The sequence below is a fragment of the Lepidothrix coronata genome, unplaced genomic scaffold, assembly GCF_001604755.1.
Source record: "Lepidothrix coronata isolate B3197 unplaced genomic scaffold, Lepidothrix_coronata-1.0 Scaffold21, whole genome shotgun sequence".
NCBI classification, from domain to species: Eukaryota; Metazoa; Chordata; class Aves; order Passeriformes; family Pipridae; genus Lepidothrix; species Lepidothrix coronata.
The window spans coordinates 7,155,555-7,182,696 of record NW_016690201.1 but is presented as its reverse complement, the minus strand read 5'-3'; the positions used below and the strand labels follow the sequence as shown (position 1 = coordinate 7,182,696).

The window sequence follows — 27,142 nt, the reverse complement described above, 5'->3', positions numbered from 1 at the left end:
TGGCTCTACAAGCCTTTTACTTCTCACATGAAAGGAGCAAGGAGAGCAAATGTCACTTGTGGTCCCATGTCCTTCTTTGCCCCTGGAGTTTTCTAATCACTCTTGATTTGCTCCTTTGTTAATAGCATGATGGGTGCCTGTGTGAGCAGGTAATAGGGGGAAAAAGAACAAAAAGGAAAAAGGGGGAGGGGGAAGGCAATAGTGGTGATGATAATAAGGGTTGGAGGACCCTTGACAATATCTGACATGTCGAATCTGGCCAAACCTCCTTCACCAGCATATCTGGCAGCAGATGTGTGTGTCTTCTCTGCAGAAGGGAATCTCCAACTAGTATTACCTGCCACTGCCTTGTGTTGCTAATGCTCAGTTCAAACCCAGCTAGCTTTGGCACAGTCCCTTAATTGAGATGCTTGCTGCTTCTGCATGCCAGTGTTGACCAAAAGAAATAGTGTAAAAAAGCTTTATATGCTTGAGTCCTTACTGTAAGAAAGAGACTGTGGAGCATTAGTATATTAAAAATGAGGTGTTGGGAGATGTGCAGTAAGAAAGGAATTTAGATTTATGAAAAATCTCTGAGAATTAGAAGGCTCAGACTAATGTGTGAGTACCTCTCATAACAGCTAATGTGTGCTGCAAGCTTCACGTGCAGGAATGGTTTTTGAGTGCTATCCCGAGGTTTGTGTGCTTTAGCTTTCACTGACATGTTTGCATGCAGTGAATGTGTATGAAAATACTACTCGGACTTCAAAAGATTCAAAAATTCAAACATTTTTAAAATGTTTTGTAGAAATCTTGTATGTTGTATAAATGTTGGGCGAGGCACTTCAGGCTGTTGGGTTCTGCTTTTATTTGTCACATGGTTACTATGTTGATTTGTATGTTTCGGATCAGAGAAATGAGTGCCATAGTAGAAACTGAGGTGGAAATGTTTGCTATTTCTGGCTTTTAAAGGACTTTAAGCAAGTTGCCGTGTGATAAGCAGTCTAGTTTCCTAGGAGTGTGTCTCTGAAATTTAGTACTTCCAGCGTTTAACGTAATTTTTCTTCCCTGTTCTCAGCGTCCCTTTCTCAGTGTTGTGCCACCTGAACAAGAAACAGTTTGTGTAGCATCCACTTTGAAATTATACTCACATGGAGTTGTCTGGCAATGAATAGGCAAGAGATAGTTGAAGAATTTAATGCTTCTTAGCTATGTCAGAACCAATGAATAACTGTGGGGACTTCTGGTTGCACAGGATTGTTATTTCTGCTTTTGTATTTGTTTGAAATTGTCAAAGAGATGAACAAGTGATGGTGGAAGAGGGAGAGAAATAAAACATTGATTGTAGGAGTCCAATTTGTTTAGAAAAGTAGTCAAAAAAATCAACATATGAATACTCATCTGTCCGGTTTGTTTTGGCTGTGTTGTGTTTCAGCAGGTTAGCAACTAAAAATCAGAGGTTTTATACTTTTTGGTAGTAGGGATGTGTCATAGCATCTCCAGAGTATGAATTCCGTTATTCCCAACCCACTGTGAAGAGGCGAATGTCATTGTGTTGCTCTTACCTGAATAACTGAACAGTTTGTGAAATCCTCAGCAGGTTCCCTTGTGGGGAGCAGGAAGGAGATGTGTGTGCTATGATCTTTTGTTATGGAACTTCAGATGGGAAAGTGGAGGTGCTCTCACAGAGCAGGAGCTCTGATTTACTTCAGAAAGCTTTTAATTTCCTGGGTTACAGATTTGAGGCTTTTAAGGAAGTAAAAACATAATGTATTTCATCATCATGTCCCTAAACTGTACTTGACATCCCATCTCGTTTCTTCAATATAGTAAAATTGAAAAAGCAGAAATGCAATTTGGAGATGAACTTGAGAATATTGTATTACAGTTCCCTAATGAGGCCGTGGAGGAAAAGGGAACAGAAGAATATGGAAGTTGCTGAAAAACAGATGATGAATTGGCATTATTTGCTACTGTGCTTTATGGAAACGTGAATCTATTCCATTTATAGAGATGATGGCTAGTAGTATTGTCTTTGTTTATGCAAAGCTGATCAAACTTAAGGATTACACTGTAATGTATTCACTGTAAAATGACCTTTTTAAGAGGTTTAGAGTGGCTAGTTTTACACTTGGAAGTCTGAAAAGATCCTTTAAGTGGGGATAACATTCGTGGCATGTATTCACAGACATCATTATCATTTAGGAAACAGTATTAATTCAGCTAGTACAGAGAATTAGTTGCTCAGATCTCTTTACTGTGGTCAAAAGAGGAGTGCTACAAACCTTGTTAGAGCTATCTTTGAAAAGGTGTACATCAGTTGGTAAGAGACATCACACCTAAATGTCTTTCCTACCTCGAGTTGGTGGGGGATTTTTGTGTTTTGTTTTGTAGGGGGTTTTAGTGTGTGTGTGTGATATTACCCTACTTTAAGGTAATGTCATGCAAAGTAATACCATGAATGGTAGGAAACAAAATAATCCTACCTGATTGGTAACTGTATGTTTGTAATTAACAATTGTGAAGGTCTTTTTTTGCAGGCTTTCCACTTTTCACTTCCTGACTGTGATGTGCAAGTCCTACACTTGATAGGAGTTTGTTGTGAAAGAGGGGAATGTTGCTTCAGGCCTTTTGAGTAGCTCTGTGTCACTATATGGATTCTTTTTCGAGGCAGAATTGAGGGAAATTTGTTGTTTGGAAACATGTTTTGCCTAGAGGCATGCAGATAAGGATTACACAGCCCTTTTAGAGGAGTAAGACAAGCAGAAAGGACAAACAAATGTAAAAAACTCATTGAGATTTTTGGAAAGGATTCATTTGTCTGCTCTCTGTAGGTAAAGGAGCCCTTATAACTCAGGATAGAGTAAATTCACTTGATCTAAGCCAGGACTTCACAAAAATTCTGTCTATCCTGGCAGACTTCATGGCTGTTCCAAACTTTCATTTTACACTGAGGGAGTAGTGGTAAGGTGATTATCTAAAAACTTGTAAACCTGCTGCTGAAAATGTTCAGTTTAGCTTTGTATGGGACTTGATTTGTACAAAAAATAAGTGTGACTTGAAAGATGCCTGTTGGATGTGATCCCAAATAAGCAGCACATGACTCTGCATTGTGTTTGGTAAACAGGATCTGCACGGGTTCTCTCCAACAGTGACAAGTCTGGCTAATGGCAGGATTTCTGTACAGGAACAGTATATGATGGATTTGAATATATACTCATATATAACAGAACGTTTATGGTGAGAGCTGCATGTGACTTGTTTCTAAAACATAAAAAAATATATTTTTGTAGGTCTAACAAGAAGCTTAACTATAACTTCAGTTGACCAATCAATGTTTGAAAAAGCACAAGGAGAGAGAGTAACGTTGCCATGTACTTTTGAACTCTCGGAGGAAGATGAAGGCCCACTAGATATTGAGTGGGTATTGATACCAGCAGATAATCAAAAGAAGGAAAAAATAGTAAGTAGAGACTTTCTTTTGGACAGTGTTATTTCAGTTGTTTGAGTAGGTCAACGTGCAAGTTTTGTTACTGACTTTTTAAGCTTCTACCTTTTCAGGTTGGGATGCTTGTGATCTTAAATTACTTTGAAGCACCAGTCAAATGAAATATAGTGGAAATTTTGGAATAGCAGATTAAGTATGAAATGTCTAGAAATTTTTTCACTATAAGCTTGCCTTCTAATGAAGAACTCTCAAATTAAGTACACCTCAGTTCCAGAAAGCAAACTCTGCTTTTGTACCTGCATTATCTCCCTGATTAATAACGGGTTTATGAGGATTTAATTTTAAATATATTAACTCTTTTAGTTATTAATGTTTTCCTTTAATTGGAAGCCTTAACAATAATATGATAGATTCCTTTTAGTAGATAGGTTTTACAGAATGAAATTAGAGCAGTTCTAAACAGGGTTTTGTTTTTTTTTCAGTTAGAAGTCAATACTGACATATTGATACTTGGGCAGATGTGTGGTGATATTTTGAAGATGGAGGTATTTGGATATGTCATACTTCTGGGATTAAAACTATGGAAAGAACCTGTCAAGAAACTGAAGAGACCAAATTATTTTAAATGTTTGCATGCCAAGTGGATTTCTGAACCATATTTTTTTTTTTAATAGATAATTATGTATGCTGTCGACAGGATTTATAATCATTATTATGGTGCTCAGACTGGGAGGATGGCATTTACTCAGAATGATCCCAAAAATGGTGATGCTTCATTGGATATCCAGAATTTAAAGGCAGAAGACACTGGCACGTACCAGTGCAAAGTGAAGAAAGCTCCTGGAGTTCAAAGCAGAAAAATACAGTTGACTGTACTTGGTAAGATAATTTATTTTCTTGAGTTTTCAGTGACATTTTGTATGTGCTTATTCCGTTCTATCTTCGATGTCTAAAATGAAAACTTCTGCTGAGTAAAGTCATATTGAATCTGTGATGATGATGCACTTGTTATTGAGGCTTTGGGAAGGGTGGACATAATTCTGTTCTGGGAGAAGAAGGGAATAATATTCAGAATAATGAGCACTTTGAAAAATTCTGTGCTTGGTTCATATTTCATAGAAAATCTTTCCATACATAAAAATGGTTTGTGTCACAAGCTTTATCTTTAGCACACAGGTACCAAGCATTTTGATTGTGACTGTTACTAATTCAATGATATTTTGTTTATTAGTAAAGCCAGCAAGAACTAAATGTTCCATTGAAGGATCACAGGAGATTGGAAAAGACGTTACCTTGAAATGTGCATCACAAGAAGGATCCCCACTTTTGTCTTACGACTGGAGGAGAGTATCTGGCACAAATGAACTTCCTGCCACTTCCATGCTGAGTACTGTCAAACTTGATTTATTACTCTGAAATATTTAAAAAGAATGTGTTAGTATTTTTGGCTTAGTTTGACTTGTGAACATCTCATAATTAGTATTAATATAGTGTAGTCAAGATAAATGTCACTTCTGCCCTCTCACTGGGTAACAAAACTGACTGTGAAACAAGTTGGAAGTTTATTTTGTTTTTTTTAATTCATACTGGGAAACGTTTCAAGCTTTAAGTGGAGATTCTTACCATTAGGCTGCTGTATTATGCTCACCTGTACCCGTGTTGTAAGGATGGAGTTAAGATACTCTGAATTTTGACTGATGGATTCCAAATTATTACAGTGCTGATATCATATTTTTATTGTGACAACTTCATTGTAGAAGTTAACTTGTGAGTTTTCTGAAAGTTATTCTAGAATATTTTTTTGACAGAGTACTGCTTAGTACCATTTCTTTTTGATCTCCTTTGTAGTTATGGAAACCTTGAACTTTGAGATGGTAGGATTTTCTTGCAGATGTAGAAGTTTAAGAGTCTGCTTGCAAATAGACATATTTTAACTTAGGTGGCACAGGATGTAAAGGACAAAGTGACATCATGTATCGAAGAGTAGACAAAGTGGATTTCTAGAGGAGAGAGAACAAAAAGTTGTTTGGTTCTTCCTCGTGGGGGTCTCCTATGCTCCTGTAGTTTATGCCTCAGGGAATTGAGATGTGGCTTCAGTTTTATTTAAAACAAGCAAAAACTGACTTCTGTGAACTTCTCCAGTTTTTTGTAAGCTTCTACAGTCTGTTAGAATCTGTAATATCTTAGAACACAGATCCCCAGAAATCAGCTACAAAGGAAGAACCTGTAACTGTTCTTCATTTTGGTGTCCTGCTAGTGCTATTTGATATCTCTTATTTTTTGTTTTGATAGTGAATGGTTGATCATTAATATCCTTCTCTGCACCAGTCAAGACTTCAGGCAACTGTTGTTATGCCCCTTTTTTTCCCACATCCCAAATTCGTCTCATGGTAACAAAAAAATCAATGACAATATCAGTGCTAGACAAGAATGAATGAGGAACTGTGCAAAGGTGGCATGTAACTCAATAAAATAATGTTAGTTTTGGGCTTGTGAATGTAGGTGTGGGGACACTGAGCATGTCCTGAAGAATCCAGACAACTGGTTCAGCAGGTAGTGCAAAGTATTTGCCTGGTGCTTTGTTCTTGTGATGGAGTCTTTTACAGTGCTCATGGCAGATCTGTTGGCTCTTAAAGCATGAAAGCCGGTTGAAGTTCACCTGGTAGGATCTCACAAAGGTAGCTGTCAATGGCTTTGAAAGCCTGGGGTAAACCTCTTTATTTTCACTGTTTCTTAAGGAATCTGCTTAAGCTGGACTTAGTTGGTCACCCATTGGAGCACACGTTAGGGTTAGATCCACCTCACGCTGCGCATGAGTTCTAAAGACACCTGAGCTGGTTGTGTAGAATCGATTTAGAAGAGGGAGGGTGGTGGCTTTGGGGTGCAGTTCATCTTTTGTATTATAGAATTCTGTGTTAAGATGAGAGAATTGGCCATAGCATCTGAAGGTAACACGAATCCACACTTAAAATCTCAGCGAGTGAAAATGCGACAGGAGACCTTGCAAGCTCTTTAAAACATGAATTTTTCTGTCACAGCTAGTTCTAGTCATGTCAGATAACGTAATGCAAGGCTGTAGAGCACTGAGAGTAGCATCTGTTCCTATCCATTGACAGAGCAATTAGTCAGTAGGCTTAATATTAAGTCAAATCCCGTGGAATAAATTTCTAACGGACTTTTACAAATAATAGTGGTTTACAGCATGATAGGCTTTTGTTTCTATCTCTATCTCTTTAATATGGCATTTTTAAGTTAAGATTTCATGTATGTGCTGGATTAATCATTCTGTGTATGGAATTAAACTTTGCAAAACGATAAACCTCTACCTTTTGTTGTTTGTAGATAAAGATACAGGGGAACTTCTTCTGAAAAACGCCTCTCAAGAATATTCTGGTTTATACAACTGTGTAGCCTCAAACAGAGTTGGCACGGATGAATGTTCTGTTCAGCTGAATGTCACCCCTCGTAAGTGTTTGCTGTGTAATGGTCACATAGTGTTCTGCGTATGAAAACTGAATAGTCTTTTTTCTCTAAACTCAAATCCAACACTCTGTAACTGGTGGGTGCCAGTTCAAGTCTTATTATTGTTTTAAATGAGTGTGTTGAGCATCTCTCTGATTCAGTGGTGTGCTATTAACATGGATCATGTGAGACATACTGGGTTTAATGTTAAAAGAAAGTTGGTCTTATAACTTTGACACTTAACAAACAGTATTGTTATTTATCTATTCTAGCCGTAAATACAGCTGGTATAATTGCTGGAGCTATTATAGGAACTCTGCTGGGTCTTTCTGTACTGACATTTCTCGTCTTCTGTTGCTGTAAGAAGCACAGAGAGAAGAAATATGAGAAAGAAGTACATCACGATATCAGGTAACAACATGTCTCTGGTTTCTGAGCAGTATTATTGGAAGATTAACTTTTAAATGTGTATTTCTGCAAGTAAGATACTTAACAGTTGAGATTTGTCTTAATCTGGAAAGCTTATTAACATGCTAACTGTTTGTCAGAGGACTTTTTGTAGTCATGTCTAATTTCAGTAAACATTTTAAAGGCAATAAATACTTGAATTTTTTGCTACTTTAAAGGAAGACGTAAAGATTTTTTTGGCTACTGCATCAGAATAGAAAGAAACAAACTGAATACGTGTTTTGTAAGCTCCCACATAGTAATGGTGACTGAACTCTTGTTCTGCAACTCTTTTTTTTGTGTATTTCAGAGAAGATGTTCCGCCTCCAAAAAGCCGCAGTTCAACAGCTCGCAGCTACATCGGCAGCAATCGTTCTTCTCTGGGTTCAATGTCTCCCTCAAATATGGAAGGATATACCAAAACTCCATATAGCCAAGTCCCAAGTGAAGACTTTGAACGTGCTCCTGGTCAAAACCCAACCTTTGCACCTTCAAAGGTAGCTGCACCTAATTTAAGTAGAATGGGAGCTGTTCCTGTGATGATTCCAGCACAAAGCAAAGATGGGTCGATAGTATAAAATATTATTAATTTAAAAGCTGTTTTTTAAAGTGTTCATTGTAAGTATTAGAGAAAACTACTGTGTTCCATCCCTCATTTAAACACTGGCATGAAATTGTCCTTGAAGCAAATGAACAAGTTAGTTTGAGAAGCCACCAATTCTCAGATTTAATTTTAAACTTATTAGTATATGACAGTTGAACTATTTGCAAAAAGCGTTGAAGTTCCTAAGTAAATATTGGACACTGAAGGTATTTGGACCTGTGGTAGGTTACTGAAGAGACACTGACACTGTCAGCTAATGTGCAGTCCTGAATGTGTAACAGTGAGACAAAGGAGAATTAACAAAGCATTTCATATTTAGTTTCTCAGAGTTCCTGTAACTTTATCCTCAATTATGGAATAACAGACATATTTGAACTTGATATTGAACTCTGATGTAGTCGCATGGGGCTGAAATACTGAGGATGACTTTGAATTCTGTTCATATTTATGTGGTTCTTTGATCTGGTAATGTTTGTTTGGAGCACTTGAGCTCTTATTTCAGGGGCAGCCAGTTATTTAATTGATTCAATTAGTTTAATTAATCTACTCTGAATTTAAAATGTCAGTGAGTGGAAGTGTGACAGGAGACCTTGCAAGCTCTTTGAAACATGAATTTTTCTGTAATAACTAGTTCTAGTCAGGTTGACTTAATACTTACATTATCTGATGCAAGAGGTCCTCTCAGGTTGTTGGGGATGGTACCTAAGCTGTAAGATCTATAAATCAGCGTTTACTGTCACAGTAAGAATGAATTATGGATCTTTATGCAGGTCTTTAAGGTAATTGTACCTTGCATTTTCCAACACCTGTTAGGATACTAAGGCAGTGCTCTTATTTTTTTTCCAAACCAATTACCTAGAAGCTCCATGGAGATTTAATGAGAGCTATTAAGCTGTTAAGTAACTGGTATTGGATATCTGTCCTCTAACATCACTGTGGAAACAACTTTTCCCATATACATGTAAGCAGTAGTCAGCCTTTACTCAAGATGCTAATGTCTTCCTGTGTGAATTTGCAAGGAGTTTAAAGCTCATTTCTCCTTGTCTCTTCAACAGCCCTAAATATTCTGAACCAATGTTCAGACTTTTTAAGAGCAAGAGTTTTGTGCAGCTGAGAGCAAATAGTTATCCAGAATTGTTCATGCAGATCTCATGTTTCAAAATTAAAAACACTTCTTCCCAATTTTGCAAAATTAAAGCAATACAGGAGAAACAGAACAATTCTTTCTCTTACTTTCACATGTATTTAGGACTTCTGATAGCTTCTGGTAACTGATATTACATACCTGTGAAAGCTGGATTTAAAACTTAGTGCAGCTTTATTCTTTGGAAGATTTTATCTTCCTTCCTGTTTTCTACCTTCTTCATCTTGTGTGGAGGGCAGGTGGGGTAGAGTCCCTTCAGCTTATTTATTCTAGCTATAGTTGTTGAACTGCAACGTATTTTGGAAAACTCTAAAAGCATATAGTATGTGGCACTGATGTTGATGAAGGAAATATCTGAATAGCCTGTTGAAAGATGTTAGGATTGTTTGTGTGTAGCAACAGTGTGAGAGAAAACATTTTCCCAAACTTCTAGGTTTAGTGTCTGCTTTTTTGTAGCTGCTTATAGTTCTGTGATGAATTCTTTGGCTTACTACTAAACGTTTGTCCTATCTGTAATTAGATGCACAATCCTTGGCTGGCACTATTAATGTAAAGAAATTTCCCTGCCCGTGGCAGGGTGGTTGGTACAAGGTCATCTTCCAACCCAAACCATTTTATAATGCTAACATACCCTTCATACCGAATTTAGAAACTTGAATGGCTATTAAGTATTCTAGACCTAGTTTTACACATTTGGGACTTTTTTAGATTGTAAGCTGATACTGTTAGAGATCAGATTTTTTATCTTTCATGTGTGCCTTGTCAATAAACTTTGCCTGATTGTAACTTCAGTTTTTATGAAATTTCTGGTGCCTAAACATACTGTTTGAACAGGTGCTTAGATGATGGTACAGTTCTTAAAACATGACACTGTGATCTGATTTCTTGATTCTTATGTACTATTTATACCTCTTCATGCCTATTTTTGGATGTGACTTCAGTGTCTCTCTCTGTATTCTTCTGTATTTCAAAATGTCACTCCTTCAATTGCTAATTATGATTTGTTTATATTCCTGAAAACTGTTCAGTTGTTGTACTAATGAGATGGATGATTGATTTTTATATGTGTGGTAAATAATAGGTTTAGTAAATGTGCCAAACATAGCTTCTGAAGAACAATAGATGGGTAGACATCTTCTTGCATCCAATTATTGTGACAGAAGAGACTTTCATGATGTTAATCGTACACTGATTGTTTACCTTGAAACTAAGGCCTTCCTTAATTAAAAGGGTATAGTTATTATAAATACAAGTTGAGTACAAAACTAAGCTGAATCACAGACTGAGAGATAGCTATAAACCTAAGCAACCAGGCAGCAAACCTACTAAATTTGGTTCTTAGCCATCTGTGGTCATATGTGTTTTTTGGTGGGTTTTGTTTGGTTTCTTTTGGTTTGGTTTGGTTTTGTTTTGTTCTTTTGGTTTGGCCTGAGACCCTGCACTTACAGTCAGTTAAGCCCTAGGACACTCAGAACCAGAAACCTATCTCAGTAAAGCAAGCAGAGCAGAGTTTACACATGCTTGATGCTCTGTCAGCTTGTGGAAAATAATAAATGGACAGAAGGACAGCGTGATGTGCCCTCAGAGCCTGGCTGTTAGGCTTAGCAGCCTTGACAGTGTCTGTCTATTTATGTAATTGCATGGAAAAAGAGGAGAAATAGAATCTGACATAGTCCTTATCTGAAATAAAGAACCCCTGACTTGGGGTAAACTTGGCCTCAAGTTGCTATCATCATGCCTTTTTGGATGGATAGAACACTACTATGAGAACATAATACTGGTATTATAAATTATAAATTATTTCTTTTGTCACTAGATTGTTCACTTACACTGGATTATGATTCTCAAAAGCAGCTACTGTGGTCTAACAATGATTTCTAGCTGTGTAGGAGATGAACTGGTTAAACACGTGAGGTGTCCAATCTTACAGATAGCTCTGCTAACAGAACACTTTTAGGAAGTAATGGCAGCTGATATACCAGTTAGGAGGTGGCATTTTTAATGTCTCATTTGATTAAAAAAGAAAAAAGGGGGACGGGGTAGGGAGGGTGTGGTACTGTTTTGTAAATACTCTTAAGTGAGCTCAAGAAACCTCTAGTTAATGTCATGACTGTAAACTTGCCTGTTGAGGACTACTATATATAGGAAGAAACCCCTCAATTTTAGCATGGTGTGAATAAAGTGTTAGACTTGTAATACTGTAGAGGTTCCGTAACACTTGTCCATACAGTTCAAGCATCTTCATAAACTTCCTGCAGTGGGTATTTAAAGATAATTGTGTGAAACTTCCTTCCCTGAAAAACGAATACTTCTTCCAAAACTGTATAGTGCACAGAAATGCCTTGTTGGAGGGGTAAAACATGACTTTTGAGAGAAATGTACATTGCATACGTCTTTATCAACTCTGGATAGTTGCATTCATATTAGATGTATGCTTCCTGCTTAATAGTGCAAGTAAGACTTCTTAATTGCAAGTTTTTTCTGTAATGCTGAATATTGTATACTACTGGTTTCCATGACAAGCTTTTAGTTTTGTTCTGAGCAGTGTATATTCTGGATCACTTTAGGTCTCTGTTCCAGTCTAAAGACATTAAGCTATTTGTGTCACTTAAACCATGTTTTATACACTTGATAGGTGCTTTATGGGACCCTTTGGTTACTGGTCCTCTAGCAATGAGGCACAGCTCAGTTGAAATCAGAGCAATAAAACTTCCTGGAATCCCAAATGTTACGATGTTACATTACACTTCTCATGCACAAAGCATGGACTTTGATATGAATTTCAGTATGAGGTTTTATATTCACACTTTTGGGGGAATGGTATTTTAAAATATGAGTATTGTGAGTGAATTTGTAAAAAAAAAAAAAAAACAAAATTCAAAATTTTAAAACGCTGTAGTTCCATGACAGACTTGTGTACTTTTTGAAATAAAACTGTTGGAGAAAACAGTAGTCTGTCTTTTATTTTAAAGCAGCACTTGTGTATGGCTTCAGCTTTCTCTTTTATGTAATTGGAAGTGAACTAATAAATATGGCTGTGTATACCCTGCTGGCATTAATCATTTTATTTATTGCTTTCCACTCCTGCATTAATTCCTAAGACAACTAAAACTTTAGATATTTTAAAACATGCACTTACTGATATCTAAGTGTAGATATCAATAGTCATTCTGAAAACATAAGGCTTGAAAGGAACTTTAGATTCCATTTCATCCCTCTTTATTTTCAGTAGAACAAAAAAATCCTGAAACTGATTATTTTTTTCTTTTAAAGTTCAAAAAAGCAGGTTTGCAGCACTCAAAGCATGTTGATAAAGTGCTCGGTTTTATGTTGCCAGTTAATGTGCACCTTTTTCAATTCAAAGGAAGTTGACTTGGCATACTCTACACCCCTTGGCTTTGCAAACCAACTGATTATTTTCCTTGTCATTTTACCTGAGATTAATGTGATTTCTCCAGTCTTGTCTTGGGCACATAATTAGTTTTAGGAAGCAAAGTCCAGCATGAGCTCTGTTTGCATTAATGACATGTGTAATTCTCATATCATTGGAGGTATAATTAGCTTACATTTGCTCCTAGTGTAGGCATGTTTGTGTTATAATGCATGCATATCTTCATATGTTAATGTGTACCTGTGCCATGCCAGATGTTCCAGTCCCTTCTTTCTGTGTAAATAAAACCCCTGATGCATGTGTGCACAAGCATCTGAAGTACTGGTGGGAAAACCTGTAGGAGTTTTTTCTATTTCAGATTAAGAATCATGCTTAAATACAAAGGGAAACCGTAATAAAATGAAGGCTCGGATTTGTCTCTTTTTGTAGAGTTCTAAGAAACTTTTCCTACACTTTTTACCATCAATGTCAAGACTTAGGGTGGAAGTCTTGAGCTTAAGGTGGCAGTTTTGTCACAGATGGCTCTTGCATGCCTCAGCTGCTCCAGGTATTTTTTTTGAGAATAGGTGACCGTGAACCAGAAGCTGAGTACCTCCAGCTTCTCTGTGGAATTCCAACAAACCATGTCAAGCTTTCCTGAGTGTCCTGAAAGAACAGAGGGCACTCATCACGTGGTAGTTCTACAGAACCTTCGTGATCCTTGTATATATATTAAACAGTGCCTTGGATAAAGTTTCTTAAAGTCTATCTGCTGGGTTGGTTATTTCTCTGAACATCTTTGGCTGTGTCCTTTGAGCTTACTGTCTCAAAAATTTACTTGTTGGATGGAGAAACTTCATTTCTTGCAAGCCCTGTGATGATGCTGAAAGGCTGTTTTAGAAAGCAGTTCATGACAGCATTTTAGCCTTGTTTTCTGTCTGTAAAATTCATAAAACAAAAGAGTTTGTAAGACAAACAGCTGATTAAGAAGCAAAGGCAAGAGTAGGATGAAAAGAAGCTATAAATGTTGCCTACCTTTCCAAATCTCAGATTATTTTAAAACTACCTTTCACTTGTGTAGGACTGTAGGTGACTGCTCACAACATGCATCTTAATATAAAAAAAAAAAGTGTGCACTTGAGTTACGATAATTCTGTTGCTCTTTTAATTTGCTTTAGGCTTTTTGCAGAATGGTGCAGGCTCAGCTTATCAGGGCAAGAGTATGAACCTTTAATTTTTTAAAATAACCACTCTGGCAGAAAACTGGCCTAGAGGGTTGTGCCGTCCCTGCTTCTGACTTCCATTCAAAGTCAAGCTTCTGAAAACAGGGATCCTTTAAGGATCTTTTGATTTTCATATTAAGTCAGTGTTACTGTCACCCTTGTAAGTTGGCATTTTGAAGACTTCAGCTTTCAGCTGTTGAAGTACTTACTGGTCAGGTTGCTTAGAATATAGAGATTCAGTAGCATGAAGTGGCAGCAGGTGCTGTCTGGGTCCTCATTTTTAGTGGATTAGCACAAGAAACAGATGGAGGACAATTGTACCATGTTATCTGGGAAACCAAGGAAGTTGTGCAACTCACACAGGAGCCCTCTCTGATGCCAGGGTTGATGGATGGCGGGAGGGGAGCAGCCTTACGGAGAAGTTGAGTGTGTTGGTTACACAACTGGATTATGTAACAGTTTAAAAAAGTGGCAGTATTAGAAGAGACATTAACATCTGAAAGCACATCATTTTATCTTTGCTTATCTAATTTTTTCTTGGGGGGAAAAAGCCTCCAGAGGCAGCGTTGTCCGCTGGGAAGCGCAGAAAGCTGTGTGATGCATTGATAGTTGTCCCACTTCTCAGGGCTGGATGCTGTGGCTCTGGGAGCTGCAGGCAGGACGAAAGTTGAGTGCTGTACCTGAAGGGTATTGTGTTCTCTTTCCTGAAGTATTTTTCCTAATTGCAAAATGGGGAGAGAAAAGCAGTGAGTCTGGGGAGTTTTGTGCCAGGGATGTGGATTCTGGAAGCACACACGAACTTTCCAACTTGTTGGAGCCTTTCCTTTACTCTGGTTTCTAGCAACATCTGATTTAGGGGTTTTCAGAGTTTGCAAAACTTTTTTGCATTTAGAGTTGCTCATATAGCCAGCATGCCTTCATTACTTAAATTGCAGAGCCTTGTACTCTTCCTACCATGCGTAATTTCTGCATATGATGCATTTGGTTATATTATTACCAACAGTACTGTATAAAGAAACAGAAGGAACTGCAGACTCCTGAACACTCCAGACTTGGTGCTCAGGGCACAAACATCTCCTGTCACTCAGGTTAGGTAGCAGCTTGCTCAGAATTTGGTATCAAGGAATACTAAATCACATGGTAAAGAGCTATAAAAGTAACTTATAGTACCATTTAAAGTACATTAAAAAAATTTTTAGTACCATTGGTATAATAGCTTCCACTTATGTCCATTTTTCAACTTACGTTCCTGCATGGATGGGAAAGAAACTCGAGCCGTTGTGTCTTGTGGCCAGTTACTGCTGTACAAGTGAAGTGGCACCTTTTTATAGCTTGTGACTTGGCCTGCTCTGGGATTTGTAAGTGTATTATCCCATACAGGACTCTGAATCCCCCTGCTTCATGTCAGTTGGTAATATTTTACCCACGGAACAGCAGTGGGGATTAGTTGGATTTCACGGAAGTTGAAGTTGCAGCGAGTGTTTGTTCTCGGGGTTTAAGGTCTCTGATTAGAGCTCTCAGCAGCAGCCACTCGCTGATGACTCGACAGGCAGCTGAGTGGGTGGTGTTTCTAAGAAACTTAGCTCAAGTCAGAACACTTGTGCTGTGCCTTACTTAGCTGTAGGAGACCAAGATAAAATTATTGCTTTAGATTTCTGTTTACCAGTAGAATAGTTCAGGTGGGAGGGAAACCGATACCCTTAGACCAGGAACAAAGGCAAACGTGGTAATACATACATAAAACTGCTGAGCTGCTTGTGACTGCTAAAGAAAGTGCCGACTCTGAGGCACAGCTGGTGGTTTGTGGAACATGTCAAAAAGCTTATGTTGTGGCTGGTAGCACTGCACTCCTTATCCAGATGAATAAAATGCCCTTCCATGTCACTTCCAATCCTGTAACTGTCAAGACCAGAAACAGTTCATCTCAGCTGTAAGATAAAAAATAAAGCTTGCAATTATTTTATTTTCATGTATTCTTTCCTGTTCCTTGTTGGTACGTGAGAAAAATTCAAACTTACTAAAAGGACACGGCTTGAAATGAACTGTTCGGTCTTGCCCTGGTTTTGTCCTTGTATTTTGTAATTCAATATGAAGTTGCTTAAGCATTGCAATATTCTTTTTCTTTCTCTTCAGACTTGAGTTGTGGTTTGGGTGACCTCTTTAGGTAACCTGTTTAATGACTTTGTATGCCATCTGTGTTTAAAACAGAACTTTAAAAAAAACCGTAAAGTGCTGTAGTCTCCTATACTGTCTTTGGCCCACTTGGAAAAAAAAATTATGGTGAAATATGAGTGCTTTATATTGAAACCAAGTAATAAATGTTGTGTTTGGGAATTAGGAACGTCCCCCATGGCTGATGCCTTGGCAACCTCTCTCCATGTCTTCTGTGCCCAAACACAACTGACTGTACTGTGCTTTGCAGTGACTTGCTAAGAATATGTTTCCCAACAGAAAGCTAAGAAACCTTCTTGGGTGCCAGATGGTTATTTTCTTGTTGCTTACTCAGGAAATAAATTTAGGTGAGAAAATGATTCTTGTAATCTGCATCTGTAGAGACTTTTTTTTTTTTAATAAACTCTAATAAAAAGCTGTAAACTGCAGAAATGTACAGCTGAGGTATGAATGTAGTTTTTGATAGGTTTTAACAGTTGTGGTGAGAAACACTATATCTATACACACTGTTACTCTGATGGAAGTACTTCTATATCCTTTTTTTTACGAAAAAAAAAAAAAAAAGATGTAGCCAATGCCTGATTGACTAGTATGGACGAGAGCTTAGAGTTAGTCATTAAAATATCAGTGTTCCTCAGACTGAAGTTGAGGTCCCCAACAATGTTTCTTCATTTGCCACTCATTTACGGGAAAAAGAAATCCCCAGATCATAATTGTGCCTGTTCTTTTAGGAGCAAGACAATGAAAACTGTGATTCTTGTACAGATAACCTACAACTCTGATCATGCCAGGCTTGCATACTTGAAAGGCATCGAAGTTCTAAACATAAATTATATGTCTTTAAAATCAGGGTTGTGTTGCTACTTGAAGTATTTTAGGCGTATTATTTTAAATATGATATATGCATATCTGAACTGGGTGGGCAGGCAGGAATCTCAGGCAACCCACTAAAATCCTTTATTCCTAGATGAAAGGGCTGGAAGGAGGGTTAGAAGAGCCTTTATGCTCAGCAGTGCTTTCTGTTGCCTGTTAGAAATCAGCATAATTTCCCTGCCCCTGGTGTTACCTGAGCAAGCTGGGATTTTAATCAGCCCTCCGAGTGGGGTATCCAGCATGACAGTGAGAACTGGGTCGTTACGTTACACACGTGAATTTTATTCTGACAACGTCTCAGCTCTGTGCCACCTGTATTAACTATTTAATTTGCTGCTGGCTTTATGGTTTGTACAATGGGGGGAAATTGCTGAATGTGCAAGGAAGCTGAGGATATCCTTAGTGCTTGACATGGCTAGCAGAAGCTCACTCGCCAGCAATTAAAACAACAACAAAAGAATCCCAAGGCAGAGGAGTCCGATTAACGAAGTGGAGGATTAGGGTTGATGACCTGGCTCTGTCAGGATTTAGCTGTGTGATTTTTATTGATGTTAAGATTTTCTCGTTGCTAATTGTCTTCCGTAGCTGTTAGAGTGGAAGTAGTTCTGTTGTGAAACTAGAGTTTCCCATTGCACTGTCATTTTTTTTAAAGTTATCCTTGGCAAATCTTTTCAGTCTTCCTCAGATGCCCATCTTAGTGCTTATTTTCACCTCTTTCATAGTCTTAGAAAATTCTGAAATAGATGTAAAGACAGTTATCTTGTTCAGGCCATCTGTGGTTGNTTTAAAGACAGTTATCTTGTTCAGGCCATCTGTGGTTGCCTCTGTCCCCCGCTGCTTGCTGTTTTTAATTCTGCCCAGGCAACAGTCACTCTTCCAGTACTTACAGCACTCCTTGGGTATTTCAAGTTGTAGTAAAAATAATAGTAAGGCAGATCTCATTATGCAGCTTTCTGAGGGTGAAAGATCTCCCAAAGCCCATTGCCAGTGCTTTCCCTCCAGAGGTTTGGTCAGAGATCCTAGCTTGGATGCCTGCTTGGCATCACCTCGGAGTGAAGCGGCTTCTCTCTGCTCCCACTCAGTAGTGTGTAGGACCAAGTGTTCACGTGGGCTGATGTCCTAATCACTCTGCTGGGCCACTTCATGCTCCCTCACCACCCTTTCCCTGCTGCTCACTGCAGGTGACTTGGAAGGCATTCTCAGAGTAGGATAATGGAAATACAGAATACAGTGTGTTATTTTCCTTTATCGTTGCTGATATTGGAGTTGTCTAACCATGTGTGCTTGCTTACTCTGCCAGGCTGAGATACACACAGAGAGATGGAAAGCTCCTTCCTGGCATCATTGGCCTTGTCAGCAACAAATTGCTCTGTGCTTGGTGTTCTGTACAACTTTCCTCTACCTACAACTTCCAACTTAAATTGGTGCCTGACCTTCCTCTTTCTGTCACATGCTGCCTTTTTGTTTCTGATTGCGGGATGGATTTCACTGCTGAAGCAGGATGGAGTTTTAGACAGGTTTTCCCTTTTTTCTGAGTGTGGTATGATGCTATGGATCATGCTTTTGTGGGGGGTTGTTCCTTCTACTGCCCTTTTCTATCATATTTTTTGTTCCTAACCATTTTCACTCACTTGCCTCTGCTTTGGGCATTAGGCACTTTACACTACATTACATAGAGTGTGTTTTAAACTGGCCCCTGGTTTTCCAGCTTAAACATAATGGGGTTATGATTGCAAGTACCTGGGCAGACAGTAGTTTCTTATTAACTTATAGTTTTCCTTTCATGATCCAAAGGACTTACCACATCTTGTTTATAAGTTACAACACTGGGGGGTGGATTTTAATTTTTTTTATTATTATTTATTTATTCTTTATCACAGCTGCATGAATAGCCTCTAGCTGCATGCTAGAGTTCACTTGCCAGACTGCATCTTTCTTTTTTTTTTTTTTTTCATTGCTAGAGATGTACTTAGATGAGAAGGAAAGGAAAAGAAAATCAAGACTGAAAGTATCAGGGCAGCACAGGCAAAGGAGGACAGATTATGCTGTATTTGTTCCATTTTGCCTTCCTAGCTCATTTAAGTATCAGATTTTAAAAAGCATTTGCTTTTCCAAACAACTGGACTATCAAAAGCTCTCCCCCCATCCCCTCTCATCTGTGTGCCACGTAGCAGAATTTTCTCCGTAAGCAAGGTGTGTTAATTATCCCTTAACTCATTCATGAAGGGGAGCAAAGAGGATGTGCTTGATGGAGACACATCATTACATGAACCCCTGCTTGCAAGCCTGCCTTATCCCTGAGAAAAGCTGGATTTACAAACGTTTTGGTGTGTAAGAGCGCTGTTTCTTCGGGGTTTTCCAGTAAAATGAGACAGGATGAACTGTGTGGGGAGCAGCCTAATATTTATTTAGAAAGCATATGTTTTCTAATTATTAACTCATTCTCTGTTTGGGCAGTAGGAGTGTTGTGTTATCCATGATGCAAAGACAGGAACACAGACAGAAAGGACACTTCTCGCCTCAGCGTCCAGTGCCAATTAATACACCTCTTAGTATTCCTTAAAAGAATAATTGCATAAGAAATAGCCAGAATGAAGTTGTGAAACAGGTTCACATGCCAGGTAATAGCCTTAAATTGAAAGAAGCCAAAGGTCCTGGTTTCATGCCAAGCAGTCCTTGGTACTGGATTCCAGTTACGCTTCCAAGCAAGGCTTTGGGAGGGGGCTCAGTTCATTTTACTGTCGTGTGCAACTGGAAGATTTTATTTGATGTGTAATTCTAATTGCAGCGTGACAGTTCGCAAGGAAGAAAGTGAGATGTTGCAGAGAGGTAGCCTGAGTCACTTGTTTTAATTACTGGCCTTATGGAGAAACTATTGTGGCATTGAGGCATGTTTTAAAAATCTGTGAGGACTTGTGTAATTATACAAAGGCCTGTAATAAGCTGAAATGGGGGAGTAAGAAAATGAGATGTTACCAGTAAATGCAATGCATCCATATACATTTGTGGATTATTAATTAGGAAGAGTTGTCTTCTGGTGGAATATTATGTTTCCAAAATTAATAATGATGACTCTCAGCAGCAACTGAGCACAGACAGCACGTAGAAACGGCATTTTGTGGCTTGGAGTGGTGGCAGAAATGCTGAGTTACCACTTTTCTTACAATATCAGTCTTAGAATAAGAAGTCAAAGAGTTCACAGAGCTGATAAAGAACTGTAGCTAGAACAAAGAATTGTTTATTGTCTTTGTGCAACAAAAAGGTATCCTCAGAAATGTCAATAAAAATAGTCAGGGAACTAAAACTGACTTCTAAGGAAATGGTAAAACAAGCCAGTATGCAGATTGGGATGAGTCACTGGATTCTTAAAGAAAACAGTGTTTGTAACAGTAAAAAACAAAAATGTGTGGTTCTTTGATAATTCAGGTTATTGTTATGCAGTTGAGGAAAGAGACACCTTAGCAGATGTTGACAGGTACTTCAGAAATGCACTGTAGTAGGTCTGCACTGGGAAATCCACGAGGGTTGTTAAATAACCTATGTGAAGATACTGAAATTTTGCTATCAAGTTAAAGTTACATTCATTTACAGTGCACTAATAAATGGAGTGTCAGTTTGCTGCACCACTGCACCACTTTGCTGTGAGACACTGGTTTAAACTCTAATCTGAATGGCCACAAGTTGGGTGATGATCTGAATAGTGCATTTAATTACTGTATATGACAGTATCTAGCATCTTGTTAATATAGATTAATGATATTCTTTCTTTTTGTAGTATGACATCGCACACAAGATTGGTGACATAACAGTGGTATAAACATGAAGAAACAGGCATCAGTTTTTGCATGACTTTCCAGTATGGTGAAACTGAAGTACATTGTGAAATGAAGTGCAGGGTTTTTTTTTTTACTTGATCTCACTTTAGATTCAAGATTGTTAAGTCGGCTCTATTCAGTTTTGTAAGTACCACATTTTTTCTTTTTCATATTTTTGATGCAAAGTTTACAGAGCGATTACCAACGTTTTTCTTGCTACTTTTGTGTTTTGAAAAGTGTGCACCATCAATCCTCTCTGCTCCCCCCCCCCTTTCCTGGAGATGCAAAAAACTGTGAAGTTAACAAAATCAACTCAGGTAGCACATATATAGCCTTAAGCAGCAGCGCGTTGAAAGAGGTTGTAATCTGAAATAGAGTCGTTTTGTTTTTTCCTAGCTCTCTGGTCTGCTCATTTGATAGGAAGTGTATTCTTTGTTCAGTGCTGTAGTGATACCAACAAGGTCTTACAACCTCTGTGTGAAATGCACTGTGTTTCAAGATTGTATATATTTTATAACACTCAATAAAATACACTTGAATGTTACAGTTCACACGTGCTTCAGTATGATCTGTTAATGCAGGTGTTGTGGTAATTCACGTCTGTACACTTCCTTATTCCTCCTGGTCCACAACTTACCATGCAGGAAACGAGAGGGAAGAGGAAGGTGCTCTTTAAACCAGGCTGGTTACGGGGTCCTCGTTGCCTCCTGCGACGTGGAGACTTTGGGTATTGATTTCATAATGAAAATATTAATCTGCCTAACCACTGTTAGGTAGGATGAGACCACTGTAAACTGACCTAGTGGATGGAACTTAATAAATTAATTTTTGGAGCCTGGTACCCTGCTGGTACTTAGGGCATTTTTGGTAACTCATTACCTGTCACAGGCCTCATAAATCTGAGCACACGGAAGGGCACCCCAGCATTCAGGCAGTAGCAGTGACCATACGCAAACTCGAACCTGTCTTTGCTCAGCTACATCTTTCTGTGCACTTGAGAAATACTGGGTGTATATGCACGTGATGATTTTTTACCATTGTAAATATGTAGATACTAATTTAAACCTTAATCCAGTATTAAGGTTTGTGCTGTGCTGTGGTCTGAAAGCAACCATATAATCCGTGGTGAAACTGATGGTTATAATGCTGAAAAATATGTTACTTATTAAATTATTTTTGCTTCTGTTTTTGAGAGGAGCACAGCTAATTCTAGTATAAACTCAAACTCAGATGCTTCCGAGCGAAAGTTCCATTAAGTAGTTTTGTCACTGCATATGAAAAGTCAAGTAAAACCATCTGAGAAAACAGGAATATCTTCATGAGAAAAATGAAAGCATGGAGGGTTTCTAAATATCACAGGTTTAAGTAGCCAATTAAAAAAAAAATCATTGTAAATCTAACTTAAGTTCAGTGTTATAATTACAGAAAAGATACTTTGCCTTTAAGAAGTGCTCGTTTTTATGCCAAAACACTGCATTCCTCACTCTCTCCTTTGACTCCGTGCTGCCTAAACTTGTCTGTGAATGAATCTGGCAAGTAATTAATCAGGGTAAAATTCCATTGGGATCAGCATGAAAGTTGCCTTGTCAAGAAGCAGCAACTGCCTGTTTAGTGTATGTTCTGTAATGTAATGATTTATAGACAGAACTTAAATTACCTTTTTGCTACAGTGTGCTCCATATAAGATCAGTAAGTGTCTTTTCCCTCGCTCAATAATCGCCATCATCTAAGTATTTAGTTGCTGGTGTTTTAGGAAGGTAGGATGAAAGGAAGGAATAATTGTAGTAGCTTATATTTTATTTTAAAAAATGAATTTTTTTAGAACTGTTTTGGTTTTTTTTTTTCAGAAAAATCTACAAAACTTGATGCATCAAAGTATCTTCTTAAAGGAATAAATGAAATAAACTTTTTTGTACTTAAATTCCTGTCTAAATTAATTTAATAGGTATATATTTTAAGTTAAGAAGAATGTACATTGCTGTTATTGAAGTTAAATGTGTGTCTGTTTTGCAAAGAAATTTCCATTTTTTTTTCTTCTTCCAAGAAACTGGTAACTGTACAACTTCCTGGTTCACCTGTCTAAGGAGTTGCTTGGCTAATCTCCCTATTCTTACCAGATGTTCAGGGACCAATACCAAGTCTTTTGAAAGTTATTGTGTGTTGGGCATTTAGTCATGAAGTCTACCCTGGTGAGGTCACCAAGTAAGTGTTGTTAACTTTATGTTGCTGTGGTGTAAGCAGGATACAAGTTTGAAGCTTGCCCAATGCCACCCAGAAAGTCTGAAGATTAATTCTCACTCCCAGTCTGCTTCTCTGCCACCTTTCTCAGACTTGGAAGATGCAATAATGAAGCCTGAGTGTCTTGCTTTTTGCAGATTATCACGACCAGCTGGCTGTTTAGGACTGATTGTAGATGTCAGGGGGCATTTTTACGTGGTATAGATGAATTTTTCAACCGTTTGTCATACATTGAGCAGCTTGGTCATACATGGTCAGCAGGTGGAAAACTCCCTGACTCTTGTGCCAGCACTATTAAATGACAAAAAGTACTGCATTTCATGTACTCTACTTCTTGCCAGGGCTTACCTGTTACAGGAGAGCTGAAGCACGTGTTTGTTTGGTAGCTGAGCTCTTGTCCACACCCAAAAAGGTCTCATCTGATGTTTTATATACATATTAGCTGGCCTGGACCTGGAGAGTCAGACAAACCTAAATGTCGCCTGTGGCAGCCTGTATCTTTGCTGCAAAGCAGATAAAACTAACTCGTGCCTTCCAACCATCCCTGCAAATGATACTTTATCTGTTTAGTTTAGACCACTTTGGTTTCATTTCTCCAAAAACCATTATGATTACGGGTGGCTGAGGAGCAGCGCCGTGCTCGGCCATTCCCACGCTTACCCACATCTTCTCTGTGGGGAATAAGCCTTGCAGTCATGTAGACCTGTAGGTTTGGTGTAGGCTTTGGGAAATGTATGCTGCAAGCTGTTCCTAAGGTTGGTTGTGTGGGCTCAGACTGCCTTGGTGGTGTCTCTCCAGCATAGAGGGCGAGCCAGGGAGTTCACCAGATCATCTTTACAGTGGTTGAGGGGCTGACTCGGACTCAAACGTTGCCCTGCAGGCAGTGTGGCTGCAACAGGCTCAGAAATTGGGAAAATCGATGCCAGTGCAAGGCAATTTGACATTTCTGCAGCTGTACCCATGCCTGAATTGGTATCATTGTAAGTATTTGCATAAAATTAAGCAGTCTCAAACCATGACTCCTGTCAAAGGCATACACACTTTGAACGACAGCGTTCGACACGCCACAAAAAGATTTGGCCCAGCCTGCCGGGCTCTTGACTTCTCTTTCTGGCCTTGGGCTGCCTCCTATCTTGTCAGCATAAGCATTGGTGCAGCTGCTGTGAGCCACATCAGAGACACGATACAGTTTAAAATTGCTTGCATATGGTGAAGTGTAGTTTGAACTTGGGTACATTCATAATTTCAGTTGAGCAGGCAGCTGCACTTGTATTTGTGCTGACAACAGGGGAAGGAGGCACTGTGAAAGTGGAAAGAAGGATCAAAGTATAAGGCAGACAATAAACAGGTTTTAGCTAAAAGGACTCAAGGCACTGAAGTGCCCTGCTCTGAGCTGGAGCTTGTCCCAGGCAAACTCCAGAGGTACTTTCCAACTTCAGTGCTCTGTGGTCCTGTAAAAAAGATGCACATAGCCAAATTCTCCCTGCATTCCAAAAAAGGTGATCCTTCAGCTTCTGGCTGAAGGTGCCAGAAGGCTACAGGCTCCTCAGCTTTTGGCACGGATGTTTCCAGGCACCTCTAACCTCCTGCCATGCACAGAAACCCTTTACTCTGAATAGGATGCACAGCTTGCACTGCATGTGTATCCTGTTGGCTGCTGCACACATGAACCTTCAGGAGTGTCCATAGGTACCCAAAGTGTGCTCCCAGGGCATCCTGCTCCAGTCAGTGCTAGGACAAAGCAGACTGGCAGCTGTTGCCAGTTTTAAGACTTAAAGGAGATGGTAGTTGGTGATGCTGATGATGTCATCAACTGTGAGCTTGCAAAAGATGTATGTAGTTATTTCATCTGACTCTGAAGTGATTCCGAGTCTCTCCTTGAGGCATCTTGTGGAACATTCACGTGGGCAAATCACCTTTGGCTTCAGCAGATGGGTCACTGGCACTGCAGTTCTCTTTGCAGGCTCCAGGTCCCCTGTGTTACTTACGAAATACAGATGGGTCAAACACAAAGAGGATTAGCTTACCTCAATCTCAACTCCAGTAACGTGGAAGGTAAAGAGGAAAACCATTACCTGAAGGGAAACCACAGCATCCTTTCACTACAATTTGATGCCACATTCAAAGATTGCTTGCTGAAATCCGCACACTGGAGACCCAGCTCACTGGATTTTGACAAGGCTGTTAACGTGGCATAGCTGCAGCTTTAGCGTGGTTCATTCCAGTTCGTTTGTATCCCTCGTATGACTTCCATGGTTTACAAGATAGTGTGATACATTAGGAATCTCAAGTAATTTTGAATCACTTATATAATATAATGCAGGCTGCATTGATGTTCAGGAGGCAGCTAGACATGAGCAGGAGCCTGAGCCGACACTGAATATGCAAAATTATAATTAATACATTAATTACGATTATTGCAAAATAAGCCATGAAAGTTTTTTCAAACAGAAATATAGTAATGGAATTATTGCTTCTTTCGTTAATGCTGGGTCATTCTGCATTTTAGCGTCTCTGAGTATCTTAGCTCGCCAACATTTTCTCTCTGTCCTCATGATTGAGTCATCATTAATGCAACAAGAATTTGCTGTCCTCACAGAAAAATCATGTTCCTTTCACATATGTTTTTCTCAGCTTTGAACCCTTTTCCATGCAGTCCTCTTATCAGAAATCAAACTTTTCCAAAGGCTCCAATAGTCCTACTTCTGAGGTTAACAGAAAAGAAGGTGGTAATTCTAATACATCTCACTCCATGCACTAACATAGAAACAAGGTGCATACAAGCCTTGCTGGACTCCTCAAAGGAGTGAATTGGTGAAACTGGGAAAGGGAGTACTAACACACCAAAACCTGTCCTATGACAGACAAAAAAGTTTCATACCTTCAAATTTTTGTGTATGTTTTTATAATTTAAATTGGGAACTAGACATTTCTATGAGGAATGTGCTTAGAAGTAGCTAAGCTAGTTTCAAACCTTAGGGCAAAATTTTACTAGGCTAACTGTCTTTAAGCATTGCCAGTCATAATCCCTGTGCATGCAAAGCGTTGGTCCATAGCAGCCATGCCCTGGATTAGCCAAACCACAGACCCAATGCCCTGGAGTTCGCAGTGCTGGCTGCCATCCTGGGTGGTTTTATTCCCAGAGGTGAAGGTGAAGTGGTTTGAGAGCTCTTGGGCTCTCTGGAAACCAGAGCTGAGGGAGGGACTTCTTTTCTCTGCCCTTTTGCCCCTCTCCAAAAAAATCAAAATTTTGGTCTTTTATGAGAAGTTTGAGTTTCCACACAGTTCTCAGCCCTTGGTCTTTTGCCCTGGACTGTGTGCTGCAGGAGGCTGGGGAGGTGGGGTGGTTACTTTCCAAGGACACAGCAGGTGTCCTGTGTTTTGTTCAAGTTTTTTGGGTTTTTCTCTTTTCTTAAAGAAAGAGGAATCTTTTGTCATCTCCCAATGTTGTATTTCACTGACCAGTGTTAGGCTGTCTGATGGCTGTTCATCATTCCAGGGCCTCTGCTTTGACTTCTCTGCAGTAAGCTAATGAGGATGGATTAAATTAGTTTGGGTAGGCTTTTGCTGGAATTAATTTGATGTGTGTGTGTACAACCTCTGCTATGCCAGCAGAAATATCTGGCAGCAAAAAGGGTGGGTGGGTAATATCTTCATCTGCTCCATCTGAATACAGAAGAGGAGATGCTGTTGGGAAGCACCTGTGTAGAACAAAGGTGTGATAAAGCAACGGGTCTGACTTGATGTCACAAGACAAATTTTAATGACTCTTGTGCAGATCTCTGCAGAGCCTCTCTTGGCCTAGTTTATATGGCAATAAGCAATGGAAATGGTAACATAAAAAAAAAAATCTATGTTTGTAGTGTGAAGAGTTGCACGTGCTTTTCTACACAGCTGATAAAGGGAAATTGTAATAATTCTTTATTTATAAAAGTTTTGAGACATGTAAGAAAGAAAATACCTTGATTACTGTGTGCAGTTCTGGGCATCACAACATAAAAAAAGACATTAAGCCATTAGAGAGCATCCAAAGGAGGGCCACGAGGATAGTGAAGGGGCTGGAAGGGAAGCCATATGAGGAGTGGCTGAGGTCACTTGGTCTGTTCAGCCTGGAGAAGAGGAGACTGAGGGGAGACCTCACTGCAGTTACAACTTCCTCGAGAGGGGAAGAGGAGGGGCAGGCACTGATCGCTTCTGTCTGGTGTGCAGCAATAGGTCCCAAGGGAATGGCAGGAGCTGAGTCAGGGAAGGCTTAGGTTAGATATCAGGAAAAGGTTCTTCACCCCGAGGGTGGTTGGGCACTGAACAGGCTCCCCAGGGCAGTGGTCACAGCACCAAGCCTGACAGAGTTCAAGAAGCGTTTGGAC

At 39.1% G+C, this 27,142-nt stretch overlaps 1 protein-coding gene across 2 annotated transcripts in view; it reads left to right on the top strand.

The window, feature by feature from the left end:
• CXADR (coxsackie virus and adenovirus receptor) overlaps positions 1-21,081 on the top strand; it is a 34,349-nt gene extending 13,268 nt beyond the window's left edge. Inside the window, exons 2-8 of one of the 2 annotated variants that reach the window (XM_017808009.1) lie at positions 3,273-3,442; positions 4,102-4,306; positions 4,659-4,814; positions 6,770-6,892; positions 7,162-7,300; positions 7,647-7,833; positions 20,498-21,081. In XM_017808009.1, the coding sequence (XP_017663498.1) occupies positions 3,273-3,442; positions 4,102-4,306; positions 4,659-4,814; positions 6,770-6,892; positions 7,162-7,300; positions 7,647-7,833; positions 20,498-20,539 (1,022 nt within the window). In that variant the 3' untranslated portion in view covers positions 20,540-21,081. Of the gene's footprint in view, positions 1-3,272; positions 3,443-4,101; positions 4,307-4,658; positions 4,815-6,769; positions 6,893-7,161; positions 7,301-7,646; positions 12,034-20,497 lie in introns of those variants that run through there. The other variant, XM_017808008.1, reaches the window with a different exon arrangement.
• The last annotated feature ends 6,061 nt before the right edge of the window (positions 21,082-27,142 follow it).